This window comes from Medicago truncatula, chromosome 4 (assembly GCF_003473485.1).
Source record: "Medicago truncatula cultivar Jemalong A17 chromosome 4, MtrunA17r5.0-ANR, whole genome shotgun sequence".
In the NCBI taxonomy this organism is placed as follows: Eukaryota; Viridiplantae; Streptophyta; class Magnoliopsida; order Fabales; family Fabaceae; genus Medicago; species Medicago truncatula.
In genome coordinates this window covers 50,298,520-50,316,421 of record NC_053045.1, presented here as the reverse complement: position 1 = coordinate 50,316,421, position 17,902 = coordinate 50,298,520, and the positions used below count along the sequence as shown (strand labels likewise).

Below are 17,902 nucleotides of genomic sequence, written 5' to 3'. Positions count from 1 at the left end.
TTGAAGAAGGTTGAATACATCAATGTGCGAGTTTGTATGGTACTACTCCCTCCGTCCCAGATTAACTGAGTCAAAAGTTCATTTCGTATTAAGAAAAATGTATAAATGAATGAGAGAGAAAAATAGTTTTAAGTGCACTTGTTAAGTATTAGTGAATTCTCTGTAAAATGAAATATATTGAATTGAATATGTGGGCTCCACTTTCATTGTGATGTGAGAGTCTCATTAGTTGATGATTAGTAAATACATTAAGCATTTTTTTAAGCATTAAAGTTTGTCCCAACCCTTTTATGTTCTGAAACCCTAACTCATCTAAAAATAATTTTATTAGAAAAAGAAAATATGTCAATTATTAATAGCATGAGATATATTATTTGATCCAATGAATTAAAAAGTGGGGCAAAAAAAATCCCCTTTACAAACCTAAAAAAATCGAGAAAAAGCGAAGGAAAAAACACGAAATGAAAAAATGATTGTTTGTAAGCGGCGTAATAATAACTGTAATGAAAAGAAGAAAATTTAATTAGTAAATTTGACAGGGGGTAATTACTAATTTCATTGGATCAGATCAAAAATCACGAAATGGTATATGCCTGCGTGCAAAAAACAATGATATTAATTAATAATGCATAGTACTATAGTACATCATCATCATCATCGTTGTGTTCTGAATCGCAAGTATTGGAAAAAGATCGGTGAAAGACTCAAACACCAAATCCCTGGGGTAAACGAATCAGAATCAAAATCAAAGCAGCAGGTTAGCGATGAAAGGCGCTTTTTCGGCGCCTGGTGATTACGTTCACTTCAAGTCTCAAGTTCCTCTTCACAAAATTCCCGTATGTTACTTTCTCGATAATTCCAATTCATTCTTCATTTTTCCATAACTTCCAAATTTACTACTTTTTCTGCATTCGTACATAATATCTAGATCCAGCTCAATTTGTTTACTTATTAATTCAATCATTTCACTAGTTTGGGGATTAAGGGTTTTTCATTACGCTAATTCTTATCTGATGATTCTTTGTAGATTGGAACAAAACAATGGCGATATTATGACTTCGGTCCAAAAGTTGTACCTCCACTTATATGTCTTCCTGGAACTGCTGGAACTGCTGATGTTTACTACAAACAGATTATGTCATTATCCATCAAGGTATTCTATTGCTTTTATTATATTCAATTCTATGAAGCACGGACACCAGACTGACATAATTACATGTCTTTGTGTCGGACACTGACATTGGACATGTCTTCGATTAGAACTACAAGTATCGGTACTATAGAGCTTTTAATTCAATTTCTATTTCATCAAGTGAGTGAGAGCAATACCTTATAGTGAAAGTTGAAAAGATGTAATGCTGAACATGCCATCTTACTTGGGTAGTTGATGTTAGAAGTTACTTGATGATTACTTGCTGCTTAAAAAAGTTGAATGACTGCTATATCATCTAAGTTTGACTATAAATGTATGATTCAATGGTTAAGATTTTTGTTCACTTTGTTCTCACTGTAACGGTTGTTTTGGTTTGACAATGCCTTTTTTGTTTTCATTTCTTCTATCACTATCAATTATAGAAGTGTCACCATGTTTTAGTTGTTCTTTGTTTGCAAAAGTTTGTAAAGAAAGAGTGGAAACAGTTTTTTATACAAATATTTGAAAACGATAAATAAAACGAAAATTAGGTGATACTTTGTCTACGTGTTAGCGGAAACAAGAATTGAAAACAAAACAAAAAAAATGTTTTCTCAAATTAAGCATGCTTTGTGGCACTCCTTCCAGGTTTCCAACACACGTGCAAACACATATGGGCGTATTGAGTGAAAGCATGCTGCCACGACAAAAATAATTATTGGCCATACAACATATAGGAGGTTAAGATTAGATTTGACAAAATGGTCAAGATTAAAACCAAGTATGTGATTTTTTCAAGTGGTCATGTGATCATTAAATAACTCTTGAGTTCTGGACTATCCATTTATGGTCAAGTTTTGCTCCCTTCATGCTTTTATAAAAATAGCTCCCTCACTTTATATGAAAGATATTTATTGTGATGTATTTAATAATGTGCACCTGTCTCTAGAACTGATGTATGCGACAAAATATCCTTTGTAATAAATAGCACCATGCAACAAAATATGTATAACTGTCTCTATAACCGATGATTGCGCATCATTAATACGTTATGTATAACGTCCTTTGTAATAAATAGCACTATGCGATAAAATATTCTTGTCGTATGTTGCCTGCTAACACTAGTTTACTGGAATTCACTTTATTTGATGATTGTATGCCCATGTATACTTTCAATAATCCTCATGTATTGCAATTCTTCAAGGAGTTACCTGTGTGTTCATATAATGCAGGGCTACCGTGTCATATCTGTAGATATACCTCGTGTATGGCATCACACCGAGTGGATTCAAGCATTTGAAAAGTTCTTGGATGCTATTGATGTGCACCATGTATGATCTCCTCAAACCTCCATTGTGCATTGTACTATCAATTTTTCTATCAAACTGTTACTTAGCATTCTCTATTGTCTTTCATCTGGAGAGTTTTACTAAATATTATCTCACTTTGATGCTGAATATATAAATTGTTAGTTTTTGGAGCGATTGTGCTTTATTTGGTATCAAACACTGGTACATGTACCCTTTGTTGAACAAATTGAGCATTTCAATTAATTGAAAACTCTTTTTTGATAGTTTGCAGCTAGTTTAAAGAGTTATTTTAACTTCTCTTGAGCTTCTAACAACTTTTCAATTTTGTGCATCCTCTGATGTTCATCTCTTAGGGGAAAGTTATTTTTGCGTACTTTTATGATTGTGTTAAGAGCTTTAACATGTTCTAACCTTGGATATTGTGTGGGATGTCTATATTAACTCCTTGATATTTCTAAGAATTCTACACATGCTATAGAATTTGGGTTGGCCAAACAACCCAAGTCTAACCTTAACTAAAAATCTTGGAGAGTTAGCCCAAGTATGGAATTGCAATCTTGGCGCATTAGCCCAAGGAGTTCAGTTTTAAGAGCTTCTTTGAAGATGCTCACTTAAAAATTTAAATTGCTATTACAAATGAATTTGTTTACAATAAATTAAATTGACGTGTTTTTCCTCTCCATATTTTTGAAGCCAAGTCCTTTTGTATTAGATTTTAAGATCCAGCATGTGAGCCTAAATAAATTGCTATTCTTCCGAAATTGCAGGCTAGCCTACTTTATTTTAAAGGTTTAATGATTATTTGAGATACTAGCCGGTTACAATTTATAGCATGATATTTAGTTAAGTCTTGGGTCTATTTTTATGTAAAGTTCAATTATTCCAACTTCCAACGGATAGCATTTCAGCAAGGATATAGTTTGTTTCTGTAAATATGATTTATTTGGTTAAGATTTGAGTTCCGGTCCTTTAATTTTATATTTCATTGCTAATCTCTGCATGGTTAAATCTCTTCTGCAAGTAAATTCTACGAATGATTGGAATAATTCCTTTTGTATTAGATTTTAAGATCCAGCATGTGAGCCTAAATAAATTGCTATTCTTCCGAAATTGCAAGCTAGCCTACTTTATTTTAAAGGTTTAATGATTATTTGAGATACTAGCGGTTACAATTTATAGCATGATATTTAGTTAAGTCTTGGGTCTATTTTTATCGAAAGTTCAATTATTCCAACTTCCAACGGATAGCATTTCAGCAAGGATATAGTTTGTTTCTGTAAATATGATTTATTTGGTTAAGATTTGAGTTCCGGTCCTTTAATTTTATATTTCATTGCTAATCTCTGCATGGTTAAATCTCTTCTGCAAGTAAATTCTATGAATGATTGGAATAATTCCTTACATAATGAAAGTTAGCTAACCGTACATCTGAATGTTTTGTTCATGTGACTGTTGAGGAGGAAATGTGCTTTACTTGATACATGCTCTTATTAGCTTTAACAACAAGCTTCCCTGCTAGCTGTGCATACTAGGTTTGAGTTCAACAACTTATGGATATATAGTAGTCAATAGCGACCAATAGCGCCGCTATAGCGGCTGCGCGGTGCCGGAGCGCTACACAACAATCCATAGCGTTGCGGTGTGAGATAGCGGCGCAACGCTTCCTAGCGGTTTAGAACCGCTATTTCATTTTAAGAGAAAATACAAAATTGTCCTTGGTTTTAAAAAAAAAACAAGGGTATTTCTGTAAATCTTCCTCTGCTTTTCTGCTGTTCTGTAAAACTTTTTCACCTCTGCTGTAAATCTTCCTCTACTTTGTCGTGTTTGCTCTGTTATCCTGTTATTTTTTTGTTTAACAATCTCAAAACTCTGTTGTCCTGTTACTTTTTTGTTCTAGCTTTCTTTGTTATTATTGATTCCAAATTCCATTTTGCTCTCTCTGTTTTGTTTGTAGTTTGTACAAACAATCCTCTGTTTTGTTCATATAAAACTCTATTCTGCTCTCTCTGTTTCCTTACTTTTGTTGTTTTTGTTTTTATGAAATAGCAGTCATAGCGCTATGCGCTATCCCGCTATAGCATTTTTGGGGTCGGCTGCTACGCGCCGCTATCCGCTATTAACTACTATATCATATATTTAGCAAACTGGTTTAATCTGTCACAGGTACATCTTTATGGAACATCACTTGGTGGCTTCCTAGCACAGCTCTTTGCTCAGCATCGTCCAAGACGAGTTCGGTCATTGGTTTTATCAAATTCATTTTTGGAGACACGAAGTTTCTCTGCTGCAATGCCTTGGGCACCAATGTACTTGTCTCAAATTCTGTTGTAGAGAGTAATTATAGATATATAGACTAGAAATGAGAAAATTGTCTGTGGTTTTGTGTCCTTTCCATTAATGAAAGATAAACTAAGATGTGTGCTGACCTAGTGTAATTTCTTGCGAACAAATGCTTCAATGATTACATTTCCTACACAAATATAAATCTATGCATTGTAAATAAATTGTTATAGGTACAGTCACATTAATCACAGAAATTAGAATGATATATTTAAATAATGGATTTATTTCTGTGGCAGTAGACACATCACTCTTAAATATTCCATTCACTCTGCAGTCTGCACATCTGTAATTACTATTGTGAACCCGTGGTGATATATATGTCCTGCATTACCTTGGAAGCAGGCAATACGCCATCCACTTAAACTTTTTTGTACAAAAAAAAAAAATCTTTACAATCCGTTTTGCTTGAGCATTTCTCGTTATTTATTCTGTTAGCTCTTCACTAGATCTATTATGTCTTCCAACCATTAATTGGTCCAGTTTTACTGTTGCATTTACAGTGTTAGTTGGACGCCTTCTTTTTTGTTGAAGCGGTATGTCTTAACAGGAATTCGTGATGGTCCCCATGAACCATTTATTGCGGATTCAGTTGACTTTGTTGTTTCTCAGGTACTATTTATCTTGCATAATCTCATGCTTATTAATAGTCTGCTACTGTTTCCTCTTTGTATGCTAGAAGTTTTCTTGTTTTTGGACAACAAATAGAGTTCATATGATAAACCTGTGCGTTTCTTTTAAAATGCATTTCGGTATCCTGTAATGATGAACTTGTATAATTTTGTATTACATGTCTTAGATAACTTGATTGTTTTATTTGATTCTGCAATGTGTGACATATTCAGGTGGAAACCCTTTCTAGAGAAGACTTGGCCTCCAGAATGTCGCTGACAACAGATGATGCTTCAGTGGAACCCCTTCTTCTTTCAGATTCATTTATCACTATAATGGATGTATGTCGTCTTAGTATAAATTTGCTCCTTTCTTTATCATGCAGATCACTCCCTTCTGAAATGAATTTCTTTTTTTCATGGTGCCATTTCAGTCTGTTATTTTCCTTCTAGATTAATTTGTTAACTTATTGCTTTTGTGGGCTTAGTACAAGCTTTGTGTTCTGTAATACCTTCCTCTAGCTGATATATTACATTCTACTGGCAATTGCTTTCAAAATTCACCATAAACATGTATCTTTTGCCTGTGACTTCTCACAATAAACATCTATCTTTTGCCTGTGACTTCGTGATGAAAATGTCTAATGTTGTAATTATTGTGTATGACCTATTTTCTAGTTTGCCATTGGATTATGACACTAGTATGCTGTGAGATGTTTTATAAATCAAGTTTCATCTTTTATAAATCTACTTGTCTTGCATGTTTCTTAAAGACTAATGACTACTGCGCAATTCCTCATCAACTAAAAGAACAATTGAGTGAAAGATATCCTGAGGCAAGGCGCGCATCTTTGAAAACGGGTGGAGATTTTCCTTTCCTTTCACGACCAGATGAAGTCAACCTACATCTTCAGGTATATATGCAAGTATCCCATTTTTCATATTTGGGGCATGTTGGGCTCATGGATTTATGTTTTAACCTTTGTCTGTTATCATGGTAGTTGCACCTTAGGCGAGTTGGTGTGGAAGCTCGGCCAGATTTGGTTCACGGTATTCCTAAAGGTGATATTGGAGGAAGTCCTAGCAAAGAGAATGACGACAATGACTCTGACAAATCACCTAAAGATGATACGAATAAGGATGATAGGGGAGGATCGGAAAACCCATCTACAGAAAGTGACATCAATCCTACCCCAGAAAGCTCAGAATCCCATAATTTAGACAACCAACCAGTTGAAAGTTCAGAATGTTGCAGCTTGGATCATGAAATCGCCTTGTATGTCTTTCCCAGTGAATTCACAAAGGAAATGCCCGTTGTGCCTCGAGAAACTTCTGTACATTTTGTTTGGGAATATATTGTTCTATTTCATGTTCTTCCCTACATCAGTTTATTGTACATTACAATCTTGAACTATTCTTTTGAATTTAGGCAAGTCGTGTAAGTTGGAAGTCTTTTGGATATATTGTGTATCATGAAAACTAGTGTGTGAAAAAAAGTTGCTAAGGTCGATCTTATAGTTGGATTTCCGAATTTCGTTGGCTAAATTAATTATTTGAAATTTGAAGGTTGGATGTGAATTATTAAACCATCAAATTTTATATTTCATGTTTTAAGCTTTTACTTGATGCTTGAGCAGTAGATGCTTGTAAAATTATATGCTTTCTATCTAGCTTGGACTTGGTATTTAGAAGTCCACTTTTACTCGAAATGAATGCAAACAATGATTCCAAGGGATGCCATGTGCTCAACTAACGTGTGATCAAATAGTTATACCACCAAATTGTATTGTATGATGCACTTCCTGCACTTGATTTTTTTTTTTTTTTTTTTTTTTTCCATTTCACATCTGCACTGTTTGTCTTTCCTCACTGACGCTGACGGTGTGGCTCTTCATATCCCTCATATTTCTTGCAAATTATTATCCGTCTCCAACTTATGCAAGACTAACCAAATTTCTATTGAATTCTTTCATGATTATTACTTGGTAAAGGACTTGAAGACAAGGGCTCCTCTTATAAAAGGAATGCATAAGGATGGGCTCTACTATCTCCCAAGATCTACCACCAACCATAAAGCCTTCCTTACAACAAAACATCAACCATGGCACCACATCCTAGGACACCCGAGTGATCGCATCATGAGACATTTATCTTCTTTGCATAAAATAAAACACGGTATCAACACTCCATGCATCTCTTGTAATACCTCAAAAAGTCATAAATTGTCCATTACTTCTTCTAGTATAGAGAGCACTAGACCTCTTAAGAATATTTATTCGGATGTATGGGGAGCTCCCATTAGGTCGTTAGATGGCTACTTGTACTATCTAATCTTTGTCGATCATTATTCAAAATACACATAGTAAATCTAAGTCTGATGTCTCATTACTTTTTCCTCAATTCAACAAGTGATTGACCCTAATTAAAGACCAGAAAATCACTATTATTATTACAAAAATGCTATTTATTCTAAATCTATTTTTTTTCAATAAAAATTATTGGTTTGGAATTAGCCTTGGCTTCGTGATCATATTACGCCATCAGCAGATTTGCACACCATGTGGGATCAACTTCCAGTAATGCATCTGCTAATTAGGTCAAATACCAAGCAATGGAATATGGTGTTCATAAACTATGTTTTTTATTTGAGTTGTGTTATTTGAACATTCATATATGTGACAACCAAAATTTTACAAAGGAAATGAGGTAGGTGGTATTTAGTATGCACAAACATAGTATTTGTGCACCATGCACAAGTTTTTTTATGACCATCAGATTAGATGAATAACACATTAATATTATGGTCTCTCACTATCAGATCTCTCTCACTTTCTCTCTCTCTACCTCCTCCTCCTCTCTCTTCCCAACACTTCCCTCCACACCGTCACCTGCTCGTCCTCCTCCCCCACCACCACCACCACCCAATCAGCCCCTCTATCATCATTGCCCTCGTCCCCCACCCTCCTCCCACATCACCACCGCCATGCAAAACTCGAAGCCACCACCCTCTGTCTCATAGAACCCGATGGAATCATCATCCGCTCCCTTCCTCTTTCCACCGTTACCATCTCTTGCGCCGCTGGTGGTGGCGATTTTGGATTGAAGCAGTTAATTTTCAATTACGTTTGCTTTCAAGGAAACAAAATGTGTTTTGCGGTCGAGAGGTTGTTCTGTTATGGCAGCTTTTTTGGATTTACAGTTTCTAGATCTTAAAGAACGGTGTTTCCTGCTGCGTAATGTCGTATGGAATGATTTGGTTGTGTGCTTGAATTGGAGGAAGCAACGTCAATTTGGACTTGTCATAGAGATTAATTCCAGTAAATGGGTCAATTCCAAAACAATAACTCATAAAATCATAATGATTGAAATGGTTCAATTATACCCAAAAATCTCAAAATATAGGTCAATTTCAGTAGTGAGAAAAAGGTTGAGAGTTTCACTATGGTTGAAAACGAGGTAAAGGAAAATGAAGAAAATGGAAATGGCCAGATCAGGCGAGAAGCATCTTTGATATTGTGAGGATTTGATTAATTTGATCAAGGATTAACATAGTTTTGGATTTTTTTTTGGCTAAAATATGTTTTTGGTCCCTGCAAATATAGCGAGTTTGGATTTTGGTCCCTGGTAAAAAAAAACTTTTGAAAAACGTCCCTGCAAAATTTTTTGTTTTTTAAAATAGTCCCCGGGCCCATTTTTTGGATGATTTGGCACATTTTTGTTGATGTGGCACTTGTTGAGTATGCAGAAGTGATACATGTGGCATTTAAGCTGATTAAAATATTTAAAAAATAAATTAAAATAAAACAATAAATCAGAAAAAAAAAATTATAAATAAATATTCAAGATTTTGGGGATGAGGACGAACTTCATCACCACTTCAGTCACATATCCTAGTTCTAACACAGTGCCCTTCCAATTGCTTTCTAGCTCCATTCCCACTTCAATGAATCTCATAAACACATCCAACAACAACAATACCAAAGCAGAACTTGATCTTCCATATCACCTCTCTCGGTTTCTCTTTCTTTTCTTTTCCTATTCACAAATTGTTGTGACGAAAATTGCATAAATGAAACCCACAATATAAACTTCTAAAATCCACAATCTCTGATTAAAATCTTTAAAAAACCCAAAAATGCAATGACATAAATTGATTCGAAATTTAGATCTGAAGATTGAAGAGGAAGCATTATTGGATTGAGGAAGAACGAAAAGTTCGAAACATAGAGAATATCTGAAGATGGATTGGAAAAATTTGAAACCCACGTTTATGATTCTTCCAGATCCGTTTCTTTGTTCTATACTTTATTTTTGTGTTTGGGCCAGAATATGGGGTTTTGAATGGTGATTGATTTTGTTGATGAATTTTGTTCATGTTGCCAGAATTTTGGAATTTGTTGTTGATGTTGAATTGCTAGAATGAGGGAGTGAGATGCAAGGTGAAAAGTCGAAGATGAAAGTGAAGAGAAGGGGAGGTCTGGGATTTTGAAGGTGAAGAACACATGGAGATTATGAATTTTGGTAGAAATAATGAAAACAATTGATTTGTTTTTATTTCCTGAAATTGAAGCTGTTGAGAGGCTTGGAGGAGACATTAGTGATGATGGAGGAAGAACTTGATTTTGATGATGAAAAATAGCTAAGCAAATAATTGAAATTAATATTAAAACAAATAAAAACTAATATAAAAATAAATAAAAACATTTTTTCATTTATTAATTTATTTTCTATTTATTTAAATAAGATTAAATGCCACGTGTACGGATTATATTAAGTCAGCAAGTGCCATCTAGGCAAAATAGTGCCAAATAAGTAAGAAAGTGGGTCCAAGGACTATTTTAAAAAACAAAAAATTTTGCAGGGATGGATTTCAAAAGTTTTTTTTACCAGGGATCAAAACTCAAACTTCCTATATTTGCAGGGACCAAAAACATATTTTAGCCTTTTTTTTAATTTCTTATTATTTTATTTTATGACCTTTTCATTTCTAATTTTTAGAATTTGTAATTAATTTGGTGGAGATGAAAACAACGATGAAGGAGATGAACAATCATAAGTTCTTAATTCATGTTGAATGTGAAAACTAGTACTGGTGTGAGAGACCATGATAAAAATGTGTTATTCATTTAATCTAATGGTCATAAAAAACTTGTGCATGGTGCACAAATACTATGTTTGTGCATCCTAAATGATTGTTCAAATATCATTTATTCTAACACAACTCAACAAACTTTCCAAATGCCACTATTGCCATTGGTCCATGACAATGTAGCTACCTGGAGGTTTGAAAGGGACGATCATTACACAGTCCGTAATGCTTATTGAGAAATCATCAACAATGATAGTGTTGTGACGCAACAAAGAGTAATAGATCATTGGAGTATCATCTGGAAGCTTAAAATGCCACCAAAGGCTAAAAACTTGTGTTATTTATGTGGTATGTGTCGAGCATGATGAAGATAGCAATCGTCTATTTTTTGTTTGTAGTAAGAGTATTGGATGTTAACGACGTGGATTCTCCAAAATCTAGATGTTCACCAAAGGCTTACTTTTGGAGTCACATCTGCCATTAAAAAAGATTTTGATCAATTTCAAGAACATTTGGAACATTGTAGTAAGTGACTTTTAATTGCAATTATTCCAATGTCTTCGAGTGCAATATGTGCTTAATTTCCAATTTCGATTTTTGGAAATTACGGTTTTGCTGAGTTTTTTTAAAAGATTTTGATCATTAAGATATGATTTATGCATATGACTGCTTCCTCTTCTTCAGAGCATATGTGAAAAGAAAGTGAATAAACACCAGCATAATCCATAAACGTATATTAGACACGCTTGGGGTTCCACAAGTTCTTGGAACTCGAAAGTATTTGAGATTCCCGTCCATGATTGGCATAAGCAAAAAAGCGACTTTCAAGTATTGTGGAATGAGTTTCAAAGATTTCAACATGGCCATGATTGGAATGCAAACATGGAAGTTGATAAATAGTCCGGACTCGCTTATCACTAAAAAAAATTAAGTTAAATATTTTCCAACACAATCGGGGCTATGTGTGGACAGGTACATGGAGTGTTAAAGAGGTGGTGACTCGAGGGTTTCAATGGAGCACTGGCACGAGAGAAACCATATTGGTTTGGAACTAGTCTTGGCTTCTTGATCATATGTGTATTACGCCATTAACATATTTGCACATCGTGTGGGATGAGTTTACGATAACGCATATGCTGAGGTCAAATACCAAGCAATGAAATATGAAGTTCATCTACTATGTTTTTGATTTTGGCACAACTCAACAAACTTCCCAAACGCCACTGCTGCCATCGGCCCATGACAATGTAGCTACCTAGAGGTTTGAAAGGGACGATCATTACACATATTGCAATGCTTATCGGGAAATCATCGACAATGATAGTGTTGTGACGCAACATAGAGTAACAGGTCATTGGAGTATCATTTGGAAGCTTAAACTCCCACCAAAGGTTAGAAACTTGTGTCGAGTATGATGAAGATAACAATCATCTATTTTTTGTTTGTGGTAAGAGTATTGGATATTAGCAGCATGTATGACTATGGCATATCATTCCACAGGTTCGGCAAACTATGTCATCTTGCTCTACATATATCTTTTCTATTCTCCAAAATATAAATGCTCGCCAAAGGCTGGTTTTTGGAGTCACCTTGTGGAGTTTATGAAAGCACAAAAATAACAAGGGGTGCAATAATGGTGTTGAAACAATTCAAGACATACGTGAACGGGTTGGATACCTGGATCAATATTAAACAATCGGTTGAATGCACAAGACGCGCGCAACATAAGACCAAGTACTACACAGTAATGCGACAATGATCAATGGATATCGACCAAAGTGTAGTTTGCTTCAAATGCAATGTGGATGTATCTTTTTCCCATTCACTTAATAAAGTGGGTATTGGAATATGTATTTGGGAATATATTGTTCTATTGTATGTTCTTCCCTACATCAGTTCATTCATTGTACATTTCAATCTTGAACTATTATTCTTTTAAATTTAGGCAAGTTGAGTAAGTTGGAAGTCTTTTGGGTATATTGTGTGCCATGAAAACCAGTGTGTGAAAGAAAGTTGCTAAGGTCGACTTTATAGTTGGATTTATAAATTTCCTTGGATAAGTTAATTATTTGAAATTTGAAGGTTGAATGTGAACTATTAAACCATTAAATTTTATATTTCATGTTTTACTACCAAGAACAGTTAAAAATTTATATTTCATGTTTTAAAGCTTTTTACATGACGCTTGAGCTGGAGGTGCTTGTAATATTACATGCTCTCTCTAGCTTGGACTTGGGATTTAATCGTCCACGTTTACTTAAAATGAATGCTAACCTGAAGTGATGCCATGTGCTCAACTAACACATTATAATTTTAGAGCAACCTTGAACAAATTTGTCAATTCACTCAATAACGTAAAACAAAACTTTGAATCGTATTATAATTAAATTGAGTAGAGGGTCTAACTTCAACCGTGTGGATCAACCTTGCTAAATTAAAAACGAGTAAATCATCAAATTAATCTTTCAAACTAAATCTGGTTGTGCTTTCAAATAAGTCTTGGTTTTATGAATATTTTAAAGTCTGACAGTCAAATTTTGTTCATATTAATCTCTCAAGAAAACCAGTGTGTGAAAGAAAGTTGCTAAGGTCGACTTTATAGTTGGATTTATAAATTTCCTTGGATAAGTTAATTATTTGAAATTTGAAGGTTGAATGTGAACTATTAAACCATTAAATTTTATATTTCATGTTTTACTACCAAGAACAGTTAAAAATTTATATTTCATGTTTTAAAGCTTTTTACATGACGCTTGAGCTGGAGGTGCTTGTAATATTACATGCTCTCTCTAGCTTGGACTTGGGATTTAATCGTCCACGTTTACTTAAAATGAATGCTAACCTGAAGTGATGCCATGTGCTCAACTAACACATTATAATTTTAGAGCAACCTTGAACAAATTTGTCAATTCACTCAATAACGTAAAACAAAACTTTGAATCGTATTATAATTAAATTGAGTAGAGGGTCTAACTTCAACCGTGTGGATCAACCTTGCTAAATTAAAAACGAGTAAATCATCAAATTAATCTTTCAAACTAAATCTGGTTGTGCTTTCAAATAAGTCTTGGTTTTATGAATATTTTAAAGTCTGACAGTCAAATTTTGTTCATATTAATCTCTCAAGAAATATGTTATGTACTAATTTGCTAGTAACGGATAAACTTATGGACCAAATGTATAATTTTTTGAAATACAAGAACTTAATTGATAGGAAGTAACTAAATATAGGGATCAATTTGCCGGTTCAAGAGAAGAACCTTTTTAAAATACTCATGATCATATAGACCTATTTGAGATAATCCGACAAAATCAAGGACTAACATGATGGTTTACTACAATCAAATAAGAACTTCATCAAGAAAAATGGCTTATATGTCATATATCAACCACAACTTGCCCTAGTTTTTGAGACATGACTCATAGCATGAACCCGCTTTAAGATAAATAAAAGGTTGATGCCAATTAACAAACACTAAAAACCAGCAAAAACAAATACCACCCCTTTCAACAAAAAATTCAATAAAAATTATTGTCTCCGTTAATTTCGGTCCTGGCACTAGGCGAAAGAAAGGAGCATAAACCACATTCTGGTTCTATATAAAGGGATATTACAATCTTGAACTGTTCTTTTGAATTTAGGCAAGTTGTGTAAGTTGGAAGTCTTTTGGATATATTGTGTATCATGAAAACCAGGTGTGTGAAAGAAAGTTGCTAAGGTCGACCTTATAGTTGGATTTCTGAATTTCATTTGAAATTTGAAGGTTGAATGTGAAATTGGATCCATTGTTTATGGTAGAGACAACTCAATTAAAAGTACAACATTCTAACAAGACCGTGACAGTCACATAGCAACTCAAAGTGTTGAAACATTGCACCCCTTCGTTTTCAAGATAAATAAATAAAATGTCTGTCAAGCAAAAATATTTAAGTTCTTGATACCAATTAACAAACTTAAAAACCGGCAAACAAATATTATCCCTTTCAATATATTTCTTAAATATAAATTATGGTCTCCTTTAATTTCGGTCCTGGCACTAGGCAAATGAACAAATTAACCATTTCTCTTAATATTAACATTTTCCCAAATTAACAATATAAAATTCTAAATCTTTCAAGAATATTTTTCAGATAGGTTGAACTGTTTTAATTTGGTTTCATTTATTGTCAAAATTCGAGTACAAGACCAACACAACATCAACATGTTTTTCCTTCAAAAACCAAACAATGTATCATTCAAATGCAGTAAAATGGGTTTTTCCAAGATTTCTAGCATGTATATAACTTAAAATTAAAACCAAAAACTGAAGTCAGCTCACATCTTCGAATGACAACAGCTAGTTCTACAACTGATAAAAAAGAAGGAATAAGACATTGATAAGTAAATTAACTAGTTCAAGTCTTCCAGGACTGATCATGACACCAAAAAAAACTAAATACGAGCAAATTTCTAGTCCAAATGCGACTGCAGAACAGAATAACAAGTCAAAATCAAGGACTTCTCTAAGCAACCAAAGTGCTGGCAGTTGTTGATTCACTGCAAGAGAGACAAGTCATTAATATCAGGATACATTAGAGTTTGCACCAAAAAATACAAGATATTGACATCCAACCATCAAAAGCAACAACATTATAGGATCAAATTAGAACATAACCTAAAATTCTAGCATCAGGCATGTGGCGCACAGAAAATAAAGCGCATCAAACAAGGGAACCATAATAGAATTTCAACATAACTAATAGCAAAGTATCAAATGTAACATTCATAATAATATGTCATAACCATTATATTACTAGATATATAGCTTTTGTTGAAAATGGTTCAAGTAACTATCCACGGATGCAAACACGAAGACATAACTTAATTGTTCTGCTCCTGGAACTTTGTTTTATACAACTATAAATGCATCCAATAAAAAGAGTAGAAAAATGGCTGCCAAGGTGCAAAATGTAAAATTTATAACTCAACAAATCCTTCAAACAGGTTGATGTTTAATACAATAGCATAGGTGGGGGGGGAAACAAATCCTTCAAATAGATCAAATCATCTTCACACATCAAAACATGGTTAAATTCTAATAAATTACTTACACATGAAAAGAAAAAACAATGGCTTCAACATCCTTTTTCTAGTAATACCTCAGGTAAACAAAGCAACACATTGACGATCGATACGAATAAAATAGGGTACTTACTACTTCCAGACTGGTGGGAGCTTCTTGGTCTTCTTGTAATAGCGAGCAAGACGGTGGATTCTGCTCTCCACAAGAATCAACCTGAACTTGGAGTCCTTATCCTTTCTGTTCCTCTCCAAATGCTTCCTAATTGAAACTGCCTTCTTGATCAAATGGTACAGATCCTCAGGAATTTCAGGTGCAAGTCCTAAAATCAACCCCAAAAGAAGTTTCATTTACTACATATGCTGTGTTAGTATTAACAGCTAAATTAAAACTATAGCATAAGCGCCTATCATAAGCGCTTATAAATAAACTATTTCAATAACAAAAGATGAGATAAATCAAAATGCTCCAATATCTATATAACCGCTTTCACAAGCCATGCCCGTTTTTCTAAATGCGCCTAAACTGTCATACAATATTTCTACTAGCTCTCCTAATCAATTTCACCAGTGCTTACGCTAATGTCATATACTGTTTCTATAAGTTCCCCTGATCAGTTTCACAAGTGCTTATGCTACTGACTCAGTAAAAATAAGACAATCCATGCATGCCCGTATGTAAATAAATTGAAAACAGCTTATACAAATATCATACAGCGTCACAATATGCTCTCTCAATCCGTCTCACAAGTGCTTATGCTACTTAATGTATTCAAAGAAGCCAATCCAAACATTACCCATATTCTAAAATAACAAAAATTCCAATAACAATTACAAACAGAACAGAACATACCATGAGCCTTGAGGATCCTAAGGATTTTGCTGCCAGTGATAAACTTAACCTGGGCAATTCCATGAGAATCCCTAAGAATAACACCGATCTGAGATGGAGTCAAACCCTTCTTTGCAAACTTGCAAATAGTCTCTTCCACCTATAATCCAAATACAAAAAAAAAACCCATTTTTAAGCTTAATAAATCAATTAATAACATAACAACAGAACATTGACAAAAAAAATGATAATGGGAATGTGAAAAATTACATCTTGTGTAGAGGTCTTGAGCCATCCTGGTGCAGACCTCTTGTATGGTAAAGCAGAAGATGAAATACCCTTACTGTAACCAAAAATTAAAACAATTCAAAACAAAAACATTGGTTATTGAAGGAAGAAATAGATGAAATTGAGAATAGAGGATACGAACCCGCCACTGTGCATACGCCCCATGATTGCTGAAGCTTTGAGCTGCGAGCTTTGTGATTAGGGTTTTGCTCTGCCGAAATGACGATTTTTGTGAAATCCAAACCCTAGTTGCGGTTCACTTGTGTAGTTTTTATACATAAAACAGACAACACCCTCATACTACGTCGTTTTGCACAATTGAACAAAAAAAAAGGTAAAATAAAATGTGTACTTTTTTTTATCATTTTTATTTTCAAATTTTATTTAAAAATAAGAAATTGTTTTCTTAAATAGTTTTGTAGAAAAAGATAGGTTACAAGGGTTTTTCTATCCTATGTAACATTGCATAGATTAAGCTCCAATAAATAATACATCACTAGACCATCAATTTGTGCTAACGTACAAGTCATATGGAAGGTAATATTTGACGGTAATAGATAACAAAATAGTTTAGATGAATGTCATAACTGTCATATAGTATTTCATAATATTAAGAAGCATAGACGTTGGTACTGTACTATAAAATAATTTTTCATGACATCGTCCTTGATACCGTAACGTAACATAATAGGTTAAGTATAGCAAGACGGGTTAACATTTATAAGTAAGAGATTAGGTTAAGTATAGCAAGACGGATTAACGGTTATTCCTTTCCAAAAAAAAGCATATAATTAGGAACATAATTTTATTTTTCTTTAGATAAACATTAAATGCAAAAGTGTATAGGGAAAATTTAGGTTAAAATTAGAGATGACATTTTGCATAAATTAAATCTATGGTTAATATAGTAAAGTCACGCAAAAAAAATAGGTTAAATCTACGGTTAATATTGCGTAACGGGTTAACAATTAGAAATAAGAGATGACATTTTGGGTAAATTAAATGTAGGGTTAATATAGTAAAGTCACCTGAAAAAATTAGGTTAAATCTAGCATAAATATTGCGTCACATGTTAACATTTAGAAATAAGAGATGACATTTTGCATAAATTAAATCTAGGGTTAATATAGTAAAGTCACGCGAAAAAATTATGTTAAATCTAGGGTTAATATTGCATCACGGGTCAACATTTAGAAATAAGAGAAGAGATGACATTTTGAATAAATTAAATTCAAGGTTAA

At 33.7% G+C, this 17,902-nt stretch overlaps 2 protein-coding genes across 2 annotated transcripts; one reads left to right on the top strand and one right to left on the bottom strand.

The window, feature by feature from the left end:
- Positions 1–542: 542 nt before the first annotated feature.
- LOC25493623 (maspardin) lies at positions 543–6,987 on the top strand. The gene is made up of 8 exons (XM_013602189.3): positions 543–836; positions 1,028–1,153; positions 2,365–2,463; positions 4,606–4,748; positions 5,286–5,394; positions 5,628–5,735; positions 6,167–6,307; positions 6,395–6,987. The coding sequence occupies exons 1-8, from the start codon at positions 765–767 to the stop codon at positions 6,833–6,835; spliced, it is 1,239 nt and encodes a 412-aa protein (XP_013457643.1). The 5' UTR covers positions 543–764; the 3' UTR covers positions 6,836–6,987.
- A 7,698-nt stretch (positions 6,988–14,685) lies between these two features.
- Positions 14,686–16,963, bottom strand: LOC11409996 (40S ribosomal protein S13). Its single transcript, XM_003608759.4, has 5 exons — positions 16,804–16,963; positions 16,644–16,716; positions 16,395–16,533; positions 15,678–15,864; positions 14,686–15,019 (listed from the first exon to the last, which is right to left on the bottom strand). Exons 1-5 carry the CDS (start codon positions 16,824–16,826, stop codon positions 14,986–14,988), a joined length of 456 nt encoding a protein of 151 aa, XP_003608807.1. The 5' UTR covers positions 16,827–16,963; the 3' UTR covers positions 14,686–14,985.
- Positions 16,964–17,902: the final 939 nt, after the last annotated feature.